Source organism: Phacochoerus africanus, chromosome 7 (assembly GCF_016906955.1).
Source record: "Phacochoerus africanus isolate WHEZ1 chromosome 7, ROS_Pafr_v1, whole genome shotgun sequence".
NCBI classification, from domain to species: domain Eukaryota; kingdom Metazoa; phylum Chordata; class Mammalia; order Artiodactyla; family Suidae; genus Phacochoerus; species Phacochoerus africanus.
The window spans coordinates 90,762,901-90,779,324 of record NC_062550.1 but is presented as its reverse complement, the minus strand read 5'-3'; the positions used below and the strand labels follow the sequence as shown (position 1 = coordinate 90,779,324).

Genomic DNA, 16,424 nt, shown 5'->3' with positions numbered 1-16,424 from the left:
GCAAAGCTGCAAATGCACATTCTTTTATCTAAATCCTTAAAAATTTTTTGATTGAAGAAGTTGATTTATAATGTGTTAGTTTCAGGTGTACAACAAAGTGTTTCAGTTATATATATATATATTTTTTTCAGATTATTTTTAAATTTAAGTTATTATAGGATATTGAATATAATTCCCTGTGCTATACAATAACTCCCTGTTGCTTGCTGATTTATTTTATGTATAGTAGTTTGTATCTCTTAATTTCATACTCCTCATTTATCCTTCTTCTCCATTCTTTACCTATGATAACCATAAGTTTGTTTTCTATGTCTGCGAGTCTGTTTCTCTTTCATAAATAAGTTCATTTGTGTCATATTTTAGATTCCACAATAAGTGATACCATAGGGTACTTGTCTTTCTCTTTTTGAATTCCTTCACTTAGTATGATAATCTCCGGGTCCATGCAAGTTGCTGCAAATGACCATATTTCATTCTTTTTTATGACTGAGTAATATTCCAATACACACACACACACACACACACACACACACACACACACACATTATATATAGTGTGGAATATACATACCACATCTTAAACCACTTACCTGTTGATGGGGACTTGTGTTGTTTCCATGTCTTGGCTATTGTGAATAGTGCTACTGTGAACACTGGCATGCATGATCTTTTCAAATTGGAGTTTTCATCTTTTCCAGATGTGTGCCCAGGAGTAGGGTTGCTGCATCGTATGGTGGTTCTAGTTTTAGTTTTTTAAGGAACTTCCATACCACTTCCCATGGTGGCTGCAGCGATTTACATTCCCACCAACAGCGTGGGAGGGTTCCTTTTTCTTCAGATCCTCTCCAGCTTCCATTATGTGTAATCTTTTGGTGGTGACCGCTGTGACCAGAGTAAGATGAGATGTCACTGTCATTCTGGTGTGCCTTTCTCTGATAGTTAGTGATCTTTTCCTGCATCCGTCATTATTTTTTTAGGATCAACAGTATAGAAATAAAGTTTCTGGGTTGACAGAGAAAGACCTGTGTTTAAGTTTCAGCTCCTCAAACACTAGCCATGTGATACTGGGCAAATAACTTTTATCTATGAAGTGACGTAATAATAGTCTTTACCTACCAGAATTCCTATGAGTATTAAATGGAATTATGCGTGTCAGATATTTAACTGTAGCACTTATCACACAGTAGGCACTTAATAAATATTACTGTTGTTCTTAGTTATGGGTTATACTCATAAATTAACATTTTTTGCTGAAATGATTGCCTGACTTAAAACATGTCACCAGTGAATAGAGTACTAGAAAAAGGGACTCATTGACCCAAGTCTCAAGCATCTAATTTTAAGCCTAGGTTGGCTGTAGTACTGATGGATGTTCTAAATTTTATCATATTTCCATTTTACTTTTTTTCCTCTTAGTAGTTGATTAGTATTATAAGCTGAGTTCTTAGTGGCATTTTATATTATCATATTTTTCAAAGTAAATTAAATTGAGAGAATTGCTAGGATTTGTCTAGCATTGGTTTAGCATGTCATATCAGCTCATGGTTTTCTGATGTTTTGATTTCTTTGGAATCTAATATATTTCCTAATTTGCAGTGATGGAGTTATTTCAAAGTGAGGGACCAAATATTTCATCAAGGCCTAATTTTTCTCCAGGGAGAGGTTTGACTCTTGGGCTTCATTTAGCAGATCTTTCATTGAAAGTTAATAAAATGAAGTCCAAGCTATACTGCTAGGATAATGAGAAGTGCCATAAATTAATGACCTGTGTATCTTTATTGATATTATATTTGGTACTGTATTTCATTTATGACACAGTTTATGAGCATTCTCTCTCATAATGTTAAGTGGCTAAAGCAAAATTTCCCCACAAAGTTTCCTCCTTAACTTAAACCTTAAATTTAGCTTTTAAATTCTAGCAGGAAAATGTACCTTTCTTTTGGAATAGCAGTGAAAAACATTGCAATTTTCTCATGAGAGTGGTTAGTTTTTAGTTTCAGGATAATTTTGTTCTTTAAAAATAGATATTTTATAGTAAAATATGGAGTTATTTCAGTAGATACCTATGATATAGACTTGGCTTGCAGTTTTAGGTTGTGCTTTTACTAAACATTATTCTATAGACAACAGTAAAGTTAGGTGAACTTATTATAGAAAACTAATTTAGACTATCTAGAAAATTTTTTTAAATTTTTTAAACTTATTATAGAAAACTAATTTAGACTATCTAGAAAATTTTTTAAAATTTTTCATTCTTATTCATTAATTTTTTGCCTTTTTAGAGCCACGCCTGAAGTAAGTATATGGAAGTTCCCAGGCTAGGGTTCCCAGGCTTGCTGGTCTATAACCCAGCCACAGCAACGTGGGATCTGAGCCGTGTCTGTGACCCCCACCAAAGCTCATGGCACCACCTGATCTTTTAACCCACTGAGCGAGGCCAGGGATCAAAGCCACATCCTTATGGATACTAGTTGGATTTGTAACTCTCTGAGCCACAACGGGAACGCCTATCTGGACAATTTTTTTGAGGAACTTTTATGAATTACATACTTTCTGTAGATACTTTCCAATTTCCCCTTCTTTATAGCCTCGTTTCTTTTTATTATTCCCTTTGAAATTGAGAATGGCTAGGTAATGTGATATAAAGTATAGAAAACTAGAAATCTGTGAGCACGATTTTAGGAAAATTGCTTGATCTCACCTTCCCTATCTGTAAAATGGACATAAGGCCAAATGCCACGTAGTGCTGGGCTATTGCATTTCTAAAGCAAATAGTGAGTGGGCACAATGGCTTGTGGAGGTACGAGACTGAGAAACAGCATTCATTAAAAAGACTACTGCATGATAGACATTTTAAAATTCACTATTCCATTGATTACAGTAATAACTCTCTGAGGTGGTGTTACTACTTTGATTTCAATCCCATTTTACTCCAGAAAGACTGTCGTAGGGAAGTTAAGTAATTTGCCCAGCTTTACTCTGATAGCAGGTGGTGAGCCAGACACTTGAACTCGCTCATGCCTTCCTCCTGCGCTGTCCTGGTTCTGGGGAAATCGTGTGCTTAGCATGTAGCCTGTGCTGAGTTCTTCTGGAGCCCACATCTCCCCAGTCTGTTCTCTGCCCGGGGTGGTGCTTTTCTGCAGGTCGTCATAATCAGTATGAGCAGTAGAGTTTGATGCTGGGTCAGGAATCACAATGGTGCAAGAGAAAAGGAAATGAAATTCGTACATTTTTTCCAATTCGGATAAGAATTCATTGAAACTCTTTTATGAATAGAGGTTTGCCTTTTGTCTATGACCATTCCAATAAAAAAAAAAATTAGAGCTACCAGATAAAAGATAGTCATCCCTATTTTTAAACCTCATTAAGAAGTTTCAATTCTTCTTTTCCCTCTTAGCCTCTAACTGAACATTACCTTGCTCCGTGCTCATCTATTTATTGATGAATTCAGTGTCTGTTTTGTGCCAGGTTCTATGCTAGGTGTCATCTCCTCTTCCTTTGAGCTGTCTTTTTTCTTTTCCTTTAAAATCAATCTCATCGCCACAACAGTGACCTTTGTTTAGTTTATTTTGACTTATGGTTTCAATTAAGCCCCTGATTGCAAGTACGCCTGCTTGGAAGAACGCAGCCAGGCCCCAGTAAGGCTGCAGAGTCCAGGCAGCTCTGAGTCTTACACTGGTGTCTGTCTCTTGAAAGACTGACTTCCTCTTCCATCTCTGGAGGAAAAACGGCAGCCCCTGAGTTTTTATATATCCTTCGGTTTCAGCTATATACAGATGCTGGCTGCCTATATTTTAGTCTTGATTCCAACTTCCTGGGAAAGAGAATTTGACTGGCTCACCCAATGTAAAAAAAGAGTCTGATCTTGTTTTAAATATTTGGCCACTACTTGGAAGTTAAATGAACCCAACTAGTATCCATGAGGACATGAGTTCAATCCCCAGCCCTCATTCAGTGGGTTAAGGATCTGGCATTGCTGTGAGCTGTGGCAGCTCTGATTTGACCCCTAGCCTGGGAACCTCCATATGCCACAGGTGCAGTCCCCAAAAGGCAAAAAATAAAATAAAAATAAAAATATTTGGCCACTGACTTGTTTTTATACCTCACCCTTCTTTTTTTTTTTTTTTCCCTAGAAAGAGCTGCTCCCGCGGCATATGGAGGTTCCCAGGCCAGGGGTCTAATCGGAGCTGTAGCCGCCAGCCTACACCGGAGCCACAGCAACACGGGATCCAAGCCGAGTCTTCGGCCTACACCACAGCTCATGGCAACGCCAGATCCTTAACCCACTGAGCAAGGCCAGGGATCGAACCCGCAACCTCATGGTTCCTAGTCGGATTCGTTAACCACTGCGCCATGACGGGAATTCCACACTTCACCCTTCTTGTTGCCTTTGGCCTCCCATATGGGCAGGTGACAGGGAGGTCTGTGAGTTTACCTTCTCCTTTGGTGCCAGCGGGAATTTTCTTTAGTTTTACCTCCCGGCCACTAATCAAGGCCTAACCCATTCCTTCTGCTCTGCCCAGGCCAGCCCAGACCTGCCTGTGCCCGCCCGAGGGACTCTCCCTGAGGGACTCTTTGTGCGAATAAACTTTTCTCTCAAATTCTCCTGGTGCATGCAGTGCCATCAGCCTTAACATCAGAACCAAACTTTGGTGTGTGTGTTGGTGGTGGTGGGGGGGTGCATCTTTCTTTGGGGGGGGCAGGGGAGGGGGACAGCTTGTGTCATGCATTCACCTGGGGCCAGTCAATCATGTTATTGTATACAGTTTCTGGGTGTCCTCTTCTGTAGGTAAAAGGAAATTATCAGTTAAAGAGGATTTTTAAGTTCATTTAACCCATTATTATTGAGTTCTTACTCTGTGCCAGGCATTGGTCTAGGCTCGTGCTTCTAAAACTCGAGCCTGCACCACAGTGATCTGCAGGGCTGGTTAAACAGATGGCTGATCCCACCGCCAGAGTTTATGAGTCACTAAGTCTGGCGTAGGGCCCAAGAATTTTGCATTTATAGCAAGTCCCTGGGTGATGCAGGGACCATACTTTGAGGACCGTTGTTCTAAGGGAAGTGAGCAAAATGTCGTCATGGGATGTAGGTAATAAACAATGAAATAATAGGGAAATAAATTATCTCATATGTTAGAAGTTCAGTTCTATGGGAAGAAAATGTGGAGCATGGTCAGAGGAACTGGGAATGTGAAGTGGGGCAAAGGAAGGGATTATTATTGCATAGTATTAAGGAGGCTGATCAGAGGAGGCATCATTTAGAAGATGAGATTTGAGCAGAGACTCGAAGCAGATGAGGGAGTGGCTCTCTGGGGGAAGAACATTCCACAGAAGGATCCTGAAGTGCACATGGCATGTTTGATAAACAGCTGGGAGACTAGGACAACTGGAGCAGAGCGGCCAATGGAGAGTAAAAGGGTTGGTCAGGGAGGCGAAAGGTGAGTGGGTGGGAGGGATGGCACACCGTGAAGAGACCTCTGTGCCGTTGGAAGACTTTGGCTTTCACATTGAGTAAAATGGGCAACCGCTGGAGAGGGCTCAAAGTACTAGGATGACATAATGCGACTTCTATGTCAAAGGCTCACCTTGGCTGCTATGTCGTCCATAGACCATAGGGGGATAAGGATGGAAGCAGAGGGAGCTGTCTATTGCTGGAGTCAATCGAGAAATGGGGGTGGCTTGGCCATTATGACAGTGGTCGATGTGGTGAGAAGAGGCCAGATTCTGGCTATGTTTTGAAGGAGAGGTTGACAAGAGTTCCTGACAGAAACAATGGACAGAGAAAAATAGAAGATGACTCTAAATATTTAGCTGCCCAACTGGAAGGACAGACTTGACATCAACTGAGTCAGGAGAGGCTCTGGGTGGTGTAGATTTGGGGCAGGGGGAGATCAGAAATGCAGTTTGGGGCATGTTAAGGTTAAGATGTTTATTAGGTATTCAAGGAGAATTGTTGAGTAGTCAGTTAGCTGTATGGATCTGGAGTTTGGAGAGAGGTCTGGGCAGGAGAGGGATTTGAGTGTAGTCTTGTGACCACTAAAGCCACGGGGCTGGATGATCCCACCAAGGAGATGAGTGCAGACAGGAGAGGAGAGGTCCAAAGACAGAGCCCTGGGCATGCCAATATAAAGAGACTGGGGAAAGGGGGAGGAGCTTGCCAAGGCAGCTGAAGAGGCATGTAGAAGCCAGGTGAAGGTCACGTATCAAGGAGGAGGTCTCTCCTGTACCTAGTTGTTTCACGAGCCTTCTAGTGCTTCTTTCTCCTTTTAATCCCATCCCCTTTCAAATCTCTTCTACACATCACTACTAGTTACCCACCTTTGAGCCTGCTGACATGATACTCCTCTCTTAACCCACAAAGACTCAATTTATAAATCTTAATATTTTGGGGTTTTTTTTTGTTTTTTTGTGGGTTGTTTTTTGTTTGTTTTGTTTTGTTTTGTTTTGGCCATGTCCACTGCATTTGGAAGTCCCTGGACCAGGGATGGAACCCGCACCATAGTTATGATCCAAGCCACAGCAGTGATGATGCTGGCTCCTTTATCTGCTGAGCCACCAGGGAACCCCAAATCTTAGTTTTATCATGGCGTCTTTTCTTGTTTTGCAATGTACACTGATTAAATAAATAGCATTATTTTTTAAATGGTTTATTTTAAGAGGAAAGAACATTCAGTTCTAGTTTCACCAACTCCCTTACACATCATCTGTTATCATTTCCCATGGTAAATCGTAGAATTATATGATGTTTTAGTGACTGTTTAGTCTGATGTTTTCACTTGACCAAGGTGGCCCAGAGACGTGACCTCACCTATCACGCTAAGTCTTGGCTCTACAATTTTTTTTTTTTTTTTTTTACTGAATATCAGGTTCTATACAATGTATTCACCTTCTCAATGCCCTGGTTTCCTCATTTGAAACTGGGGTGATCACAGAGCTCACGTCATAGCACCGTAATGAGGAGTCCACACACTAACACACATAAAGTGCTTCGTCCAGTACTTGGCATGTTTAAAACTCTTCCACCTGATGTTCAAGGCTTCCTGCGATCCTTCTGTCTCCTTTTCTTCAAATTCCGACTCCTCTTTTCAGCCTCTCTTCAGGGCACTATGGCTCTTGCCCTTACAGGAGCTTTTTCAGCTTCTGTCGAACTGTGCCTCATCTGAACCATCTCTGGCCACTGACTCCTCCTTGAAGTCTTCATTTCTCCTTTTCTAAGTCTCTACAGTAACGATGTTATTCTTTGTAGATTTTCTGTAATTTCACGTGTTTTGTGTCTGTAACTTGGCTCCAATTTCATGGAGTATGAGATCGTTTTACACTTTGGAGAAACCATAGTGCTTAGCACAGAGTAGAAGCTTCGTAAAAGTTTAGTGGTTGGTTGGTTCTGAATACCGACTGGACAGATTTTAAATGTTCTGTTCTCTCTTTGTGTGGAGCATAGTCTAGCAACATGTCATTTATATACTTAACGTAATGAATGGATTTATACTCCACATCCTGCCTGCTTCCACTAAGGATCTGAAGCAGCCCGTGACTCATGTGGTGAGATTTCTTAGACATATTTGAATGGAGTGATTTTTAGAAATATGTTTCAAGAAACATACTCTACCAAAAGAAACAAGTAAATTGGATGGTTTTCCTTTTTCTCCTGAGCTTCTGGATTTTACCAGTGAAAGTTCTTTTGGCCAATGTGGAATGTGTTAAACTTAAAACCCATGATGTCGTCTTGGAAGTGGCTCTGTTTTATTCTTCACTCTTTTCATCTGTGAGCCCTTCGTTGCACAAAAGCTCTGAAAGTGTCAGTCAGAACCCAGACAGGAATGAAGTGTATTTCGTATTTTGGGTTTGGGAAATCTGATTGTTTCTCTTGGAACAGATTGTTCATTATAAGAGTGTCTGTAATAAATGGAGTGCGCTGCCGAGATAGATGGAAATGAAATTAATTTGGCTCAGATGTGATCTTTGTTTTGCTTATGAGAATTTGAAACATCCTTACAGAGTTTCAAATTTCCATGCAATTTAGAAATAAAAGAGATTTCAAAATGTGTCTGTCTCCCTTGCCAGTGGCCGACATTACCTTGCTGGGGTGCTCTAGAGCAGAACAGCCAATGTGAATACCTCTCTGAAATTAGCCTGTGATAGGACCTTCTCAGAATTCCTGTTTAAAATGCACAGTTCACAAATCCAGGTGCTGTTTAAGATAACGTATTTTCTGTCATAGGTCGCCTATCAGATTGGGAACTACCAGTTGGCTAAGAAAGTCTTCTCACCAGTCTGGGATTACTTTGTTGTTTCGCCACCTCAGGATGACCAATCCGTTGTCTGCTTAAGCAATATAATGACTATTACACAGAGAAGGTAATTAGAAATATTCTTTTAAAATACTAATTTGCCTTGAGTTCCCATTGTGGCTTGGCGGTTAACAAACCCCACTAGCATCCATGAGGATGCTGGTTCGATCCCTGGCCTTCTCAGTGGGTTAAGGATCTGGCGTTGCCGTGAGCTGTGGTGTAGGTTGCAGACACGGCTCGGATCCCGCGTTGCTGTGGCTCTGGCGTAGGCCGGTGGCTACAGCTCCGATTGGACCCCTAGCCTGGGAACTCCATAGGCTGCTAGTGTGGCCCTAAAAAAAAAACCACAAAAAAAAAATTAATTTGCCTATTAAAAATACAGGTGTTGGGTGTGAAGCCTAGAATTAATTTATTTTCCATTTCACGTTAAGATGGTCCATGTAAAACCATTTCCAATAGTAAGTATTCTAGTAAGCATCTACATTTCAAAGGCTTAAGTCCTTATTAGAAATGTCTTTTGTTAAAATCAGGAAAAAAAAAATCCACGGGAAGCATGTGGATGCATTCTGCATAGACAGTAACAAAGTTAAGGAAAAAATAACAAATGCTAAGTAAGGTAACGTCAGTTATACTGGAAAACACAAATATGCGTTGGGGACCTTTGTAACAGAGAAAGGTCAGGTGGAGGTTAGGGTTAGGGTCTGATGGGTGGACTCTCATGGTAAGAAGGCTTTTCCTTTGCTTAAAGAGTCTCCCAGGATTACAGCATCAACTGCAAATAGTCCTGTGAAAGCCATAAAATGCCACAGGCCAAGCTTTGCTTTACCATCATTTTCCCTTAAGAGACCAAGGTTTAAGAGCAGCCTCAGAAATGAGAATTAGTGTAATTTCAACCTGTCTCAACATGTTCAAAAACAACTGTCTCCTTTACCTGCTTGTTAACTCTTTTTTTTTCTCCTTTTTTTCCCATTGGGTAATAGCTCATTTATTTGTTTATATATTGTAATTTTATTTAATTTTATTACTCAATGAATTTATTACATTTGTAGTTGTACAATGATCATCACAATCCAGTTTTATAGGACTTCCATCCCACAACCCCAGCTGCTTTTTAATTCTTAAAATTCCTTTAATAAGACAAAACCCTTCACTCCTCAATCAAAGGTAATGAGCTTAAAAATGCAAATACTGGATAAGAGAAGGCATTGGTAATGCTTATTCACATAAAGGTATAATTCCATTCAGTTAAGCAAACATAGACTTGGCATTGACCCTGTACAAGGATGCTCTAAGCTAAGGGGGATGGATTTGAGAGGCGTTTCAGAGGAGGAAGGGACAGGTTTTGGAAGATATTATGTGACTTGGGGGGAATAAGAGAGAGGAAGGAGTGAAAGTTAACTGAGATTTCCAGTGTTAAGTGACTGGGAAGCCTCTGATATTTACTAAGGCAACCCGAGGGGTGAAACACATTTTTAGAGGAAGATAATGAATTGGGGGATATTTTGAATTTAGTTTTCCAGCAGGAAGCTTTTGTAGATCTGAGGTGTCTGGTTGGTAGTTGGATATTGAATGCTGACACTGAGGACGGAGCCAAGGCTAGAGACACAGGAATGTAAATTGTCCATTGAGGTCATCATTGAAAGTTTGACAATAAGTGATATCTCCCAGGGGATGACTGTTTAGCAGTAAAGGAATAAGGATGGACTTTTATCCTGGGCATTGCTCCCATTTAAGAGGCAGAAGCAGGAGTGGGTACCAAGGAAGGAAATTGAAAAGGAGCAGTCCTGGCAGTGAAAGTCCAGGAGAGTGCATTGCCAAGGGAAGGGAGAATATGATGACAGAGGGTCTGGTCAGCAGTATTAGATGTTGGTGCAAGATCAGGCAGAGAGCAGTTGGAGATGTTCATTTGTGCTGTATATTAGATTCCAGTTATAAGTGATATCCTATGGTATTTGTCTTTCTCTTTCTGACTTACTTCACTCAGGATGAGAGTCTCTAGTTCCATCCATGTTGCTGCAAATGGCATTATGTCGTTCTTTTTATGGCTCAGTAGTATTCCATTGTGTATATTCCAGTCATCCATCAGTGGACATTTGGGTTGTTTCCATGTCTTGGCTATTGTGAATAGGGCAGCAATGAACATGCGGGTGCATGTGTCTTTTTTAAGGTAAGTTTTGTCCGGATATATTCCCAGGAATGGAACTGCTGGGTTGTATGGTAGTTCTACGTATAGTTTTCTAAGGTACCTCCATACTGTTCTCCATAGTGGCTGTACCAGCTTACATTCCCACCAACAGTGGAGGAGGGTTCCCTTTTCTCCACACCCCCTCCAGCATTTGTTATTTGTGGACCTATTAATGACGGCCATTCTGACTAGTGTGAGGTGGTATCTCATGGTAGTTTTGATTTGCATTTCTCTGATAATCAGGGACATTGAGCATTGTTTCAAGTGCTTGTTGGCCATCTGTACATCTTCCTTGGAGAACTGTCCATTCAGGTCTTTTGCCCATTTTTCTATTGGGTGTTTTTTTTGCTGTTGAGTTGTGTAAGTTGCTTGTATATTCTAGAGACTAAGCCCTTGTCTGTTGCATCGTTTGAAGTTATTTTCTCCCATTTTGTAAGCTGTCTTTCTGTTTTCTTTTTGGTTTCCTTTGTTGTGCAAAAGCTTGTCAGTTTGATCAGGTCCCATTGGTTTATTTTTGCTCTTATTTCTGCTGCCTTGGGAGACTGACCTGAGAAAATATGCATGAGGTTGATGTCAGAGAGTGTTTTGCCTATGTTTCTTCTAGGAGTTTGATGGTGTCCTGTCGTATATTTAAGTCTTTCAGCCATTTGGAGTTTATTTTTGTGCATGGTGTGAGGGTGTGTTCTAGTTTCATTGCTTTGCATGCAGCTGTCCAGGTTTCCCAGCAATTCTTGCTGAATAGACCTTCTTTTTCCCATTTTATGTTCTTGCCTCCTTTATCAAAGATTAATTGACCATAGGTGTCAGGGTGTATTTCTGGGTTCTCTATTCTGTTCCATTGGTCTGTATGTCTGTTTTGGTACCAGTACCACACTGTTTTGATGACTGTGACTTCATAATATTGCTTGAAGTCTGGAAGAGTTATGCCTCCTGCTTGGTTTTTGTTTCTCAGGATTGCTTTGGTGATTCTGGGTCTTTTGTGGTTCCATATAAGTTTTTGGATTGTCTGTTCTAGTTCTGTGAAAAATGTCCTGGGTGATTTGATAGGAATTGCATTGAATCTATAGATTGCTTTGGGTAGTATGGCCATTTTTACAATATTAATTTTTCCTGTCCAGGAAAATGGAATATCTTTCCATTTCTTTATGTCTCCTTTAATTTCCTTGATTAATGTTTTATAGTACTGGGCATATGTCTTTCACCTCCTTGGTCAGGTATATTCCCAGGTATTTGATTTTTTGGGGTGCAATTTTTAAAGGTATTGTATTTCTGTATTCCTTTTCTAATATTTCATTGTTAGTATATAGAAATGTGACTTATTTCTGAATGTTAGTTAATCTTATATCCTGCTACTTTGCTGAATTTGTTAATCAGATCAAGTGGTTTTTGGGTTGATTCCTTAGGGTTTTCTATGTATAGTATCATGTCATCTGCATACAGTGACAGTTTTATCTCTTCTCTTACTATTTGGATGCCTTTTATTTCTTTTGTTTGTCTGATTGCTGTGGCTAGGACTTCCAAAACTATGTTGGATAGCAGTGGTAAGAGTGGGCATCCCTGTCTTGTTCCAGATTTTAGTGAGAAGGCTTTCAGCTTTTCTCTTTTGAATATTATATTGGCTGTGGGTTTGTCATAAATGGCTTTGATTATGTTAAGGAATATTCCCTCTGTACTACTTTGGTGAGAGTTTTTATCGTAAATGGATGTTGGACTTTGTCAAATGCTTTTTCTAAATCTATTGAGATGATCATATGGTTTTTTTTTTTTTTCTTGATCATATGGTTTTTGACTTTTCTTTTGTTAATGTGGTATATGATGTTGATTGATTTATGTATGTTGGACCATCCTTGTGAACCTGGGATGAATCCCACCTGGTCATGGTGTACGATCTTTTTGATATGTTGTTGGATCCGGTTGGCTAGAATTTTGTTGAGAATTTTTGCATCTATATTCATCAACGATATTGGTCGATGGTTTTCTTTTTTGGTGGTATCTCTCTGTCTGGTTTTGGAATTAGGGTGATGGTGGCATCATAGAATGTCTTTGAGAGTGTTCCTCCTTCTTCAACCTTTTGAAAAAGTTTAGGGAAGATGGGAACCAGATCCTTTTTGTATGTTTGGTAGAATTTGCCTGTGAAGCCATCTGGTCCTGGGCTTTTATTCGTAGGGAGTAAAACAGATCATCCTCAGCTGCGAATTACTTATGTCAGATCCTTTCTTGTTTTATAGAGGGTGTGGAGAATGGAGAGACCTGAAGCTTAGGAGAGACAGTTTGTCACCAAGTAAGGCTAAGAGCAAGGAAGGGACTAGGGAAATGAAGAAGGAAGACTGCAGACTTTGCAGTTTTGCCCGTGGTTGGTTGGCACTGTTGACTGTAATTTAGAAAAGATAATTAGAAGTATCTCTCCACATCCCCCCACCCCCGACCCCATCTCTCTGTCTCTCTAACCATGGCTGATTTTGCTGTAAATAACCCTCACTTAATTATTGATTGAAATATTCAGCTTATTTTCCAAACTTCTGAATGTCTCTAGTGATTTCATTATATTGATAGAAGAGGGCTTTATATATTAGAACCAGAAAACTTTGCCAATAGTTATTTTATGTGCTCATAATATTATATGTTAGTAGCTTAATTTCTTAGTTGTGAACTTGTTTAGAAGAGTCTTTAAGAGTTGCCACTGTGGCTCAGTGAGTTAAGAACCCAACTCGTATCCATGAAACTGGGGGTTTGATCTCTGGCCTTGCTCAGTGGGTTAAGGATCCAGTGTTGCCACAAGCTGTGGGGTGGGTCACAGATGCAGCTTAGATCTGGCATTGCTGTGGCTGTGGTGTAGGCCAGCAGCTATGACTCTGATTAGACCCCTAGCCTAGGAACTACCTTATGCCCCAGGTGTGGCTTTAAAAAAAAAAAAAAGTCTTTAATTTCAGTTTAAACATCTGAACAAGAGTAACAGATTTTGCTGTTATCTCAGGATCATCATGTTGGTATTAACAAATCAGAGTCAGTGGGATAGACTGGATGTTCGGGGTTAGTAGATGCAAACTATTACATTCAGAATGGATAAGCAATGAGGTCCCACTGTACAGCCACAGGGAGCTCTCTCCAGTCTCTTGGGATAGACCTATACTTTATTAAAAAATATGTAAAAAAACTGAAATCAATATGTAAAAAAACCAAAATCAGTCTAAAAAGTTGAGCTTGCATGCTACAATCATTTTATATTTACCCTGTAACATAGTTTTCTTCTTTTTGCAGATTACATTCAGATATCTTGGCAGAGACGTCTTCAATTCTCTTATATCTTTTTCTTAGAAATATTTTTGTAACAAGTGACATTAAAATTAAAGAGGAACATCTTTTCTGTGATAATATTAAAGGCAATGAGATTTTCCCCTCTCAACAAGTAAGTGAATTAAAGTGACTGAAAAATGTGCTGATTTCCCTTTGTTCTTTTTCTTTTCTTTCTTTTTTTTTTTTTTAAACTTTTCAGGGCCACACCCATGGCATGTGGAGGTTCCCAGGCTAGGGGTCGAATCAGAGCTGTACCTGCCAGCCTCCACCACAGCCACAGCCAAGCCAGATCCAAGCCGTGTCTTCAACCTACACCACAGCTCGTGGCAACACCGGATCCTTAACCCACTGAGCGAGGCCAGGGATCGAACCCGCAACCTCATGGTTCCTAGTCAGATTCGTTTCTGCTGCGCCACGACGGGAATTCCTTCCTTTTGTTTCTTGATATTTAAAGTTTATATTCTTCAGGAATCTCATATCCTGGCTGGTGAATGGAGGACAGGCCGTTGTATGATTGTGCTGGTTTACTTGCTATTTTATGTAGGTTTCACAGGCCCAAATTCATGGTCTTTTCTTTCTTTTTCAGTTTATATTTTTTCCTACATAAAAGTAGTGTAAATTTAAATATTCAAATATGTATAATGTATAAAGTGAAACTCATTGTAATGCTATTGCACCCAAGAATACTTCATTTTAGTCTTCATGGGATTTCTCTCATTAAAAAAATGCATAGACAAATATTTTATTATTATTATTATTTATCATAATAGGATCATGATCTACTTGCTGTTCTGCAGCTTGCCTTTTAAATACTTTTTGTAATATATTTTGGACATATTTTCATGTTGGTATAAACTCATCTGCCACTTTCTTTAAAATTACAATGTCGTATTCCTGTGCAGAGGCAGGAATTTAACCTGTCTTCTGCTGATAGGTTCTCAGGGAGCTTAGAAACATTGCTTTGCCTCCATGGGCAGCTCTTGCTTTTAATAACAGTCCTACATTATTTTTTTCCGTCTAGGTTGAAGTTTACTCTTGGTTTTCTCTCTATGGAGACTTTTGCTGTAGTTAAATGATAAATTGTTACATGAGACTGTGCTGGTTGCTGTGGCTATGAAAGTGAAAAAAAAGCATAACCCTTTGCCTAAGACAAGTTCACAGGCTTGTCGAGCCTGAGCAGGCACAGCCATCCACCCGGTCCTGCCACACTGCGTTCAGCTTCTTCTCTCCTCATCTCGTCTGAAAGCAAAGACGAGCTTTAAGTACCTAGGTGAATTCCAGAGTGCTGGATTACCATTCTAGTCATCATTTGCTGCACGGAAATTTTTGGTTGCCACTCATAATGTTTTCCTTTGTTCATTATCTTGTGTGGATATATAGGCAGATAATGAAATCTTTGCTCAGGAAAGAGAAGTAAGGGGTAACAGAGGATTTTTATTCTTTTTGAGTGGCATTTTATTATGGAAAGCCTAACTTTACATTTTACTTTAAGCAGCGGAAGTGTAAAAGAAGATTAGTTTGGTCTACTGAAAATTGGTCGTTTTCTCACGTATCCAGAAGGGAAATGAGATTATGTTCATCAAGTAGGGGCCATATTACAGAGATATGATAATTATTAATTGTTGAAATTTATATTTTTGAAAAAAGCTAGATTTTTTTTTTCCCCAACATTAAAATGTAGCCAAGATTTTATTGTGCCACTTAAAAAAGATTGGTTCCTTTTCTGTTACTTATGGTATTTGTGTCACTATTTAAAAAATACTGAACCTTAATTCTATGACTGTGTCATCCATAGACAGCATTATTGGGCATTAGAGTTATTCCTAAATTTAGGTGTTCTTTAGATCAGCATTCATGTTACTGTTACGCCACAAGGATCATATTTTCTACCCTTTCTTCTTCTCCTTAGAGACAATTTAGTTAAGTATCTGAAGTTCCATTCAAGTAACAATATCTGTGTCTTTACAGATTGCTAGACTAATTGAATGTGAGAGAGTGTTAGTGGCATTGGAACTTAGCAACTACCTAAATGACTCCACTTATGCCCTTCAAGCAGTGACTCAATGCTATGGCCTCCTGGCTCCTATAATCTATCACAATATTGTTTTGGTACCCGTTGTACAGGTAAGGGTATTTTTTTTTTCCTCCTCCCAAGAGAAGGGTATTTCTATAAAAGCAACTCAGCAATGCACTTTGAAAAGGAAAAAGCAATATATCTCTTAGAGAGTGAGAATTGGTCAAGAACAAGCATGAAATTTCATGAGCTAACTGAAAAACATTTTAATAATTTGAAGAAACATCTGGGTAAACATAAATAACAACTTAAAATCTGCTTCTCTGAAAACATTCGACCCCATTGCTGTCCATATTTAAATACTGGCAATATATTTTTCTAGGTTGTTTAAGTCATTTCAATTTTTATATTCTTTTTTTATGCCATTGCCCACGGCACATGAAGGTTCCCCAGGTTAGGGGTCCAATCGGAGCTACAGCTGCCAGCCTACACCACAGCTACAGCAATGAGGGATCCAAGCCTCATCTGCGACCTACACCGCAGGTCTCGATAACGCCAGATCAGGATATCTTTAACTCAGAAAGTGGGTTAGGGGAGTTCCCATCGTGGCGCAGTGGTTGACGAATCCGACTAGGAGCCAT

General features: G+C 39.7%; 1 protein-coding gene across 1 annotated transcript in view; it reads left to right on the top strand.

The window, feature by feature from the left end:
* Positions 1–16,424, top strand: part of CFAP54 (cilia and flagella associated protein 54) — a 308,666-nt gene that overhangs the window by 88,241 nt on the left and 204,001 nt on the right. The window contains exons 23-25 of the mRNA XM_047788234.1: positions 8,221–8,357; positions 13,734–13,881; positions 15,738–15,893. Of these exons, the coding sequence (XP_047644190.1) occupies positions 8,221–8,357; positions 13,734–13,881; positions 15,738–15,893 (441 nt within the window). The remainder of the gene's footprint in view (positions 1–8,220; positions 8,358–13,733; positions 13,882–15,737; positions 15,894–16,424) is intronic.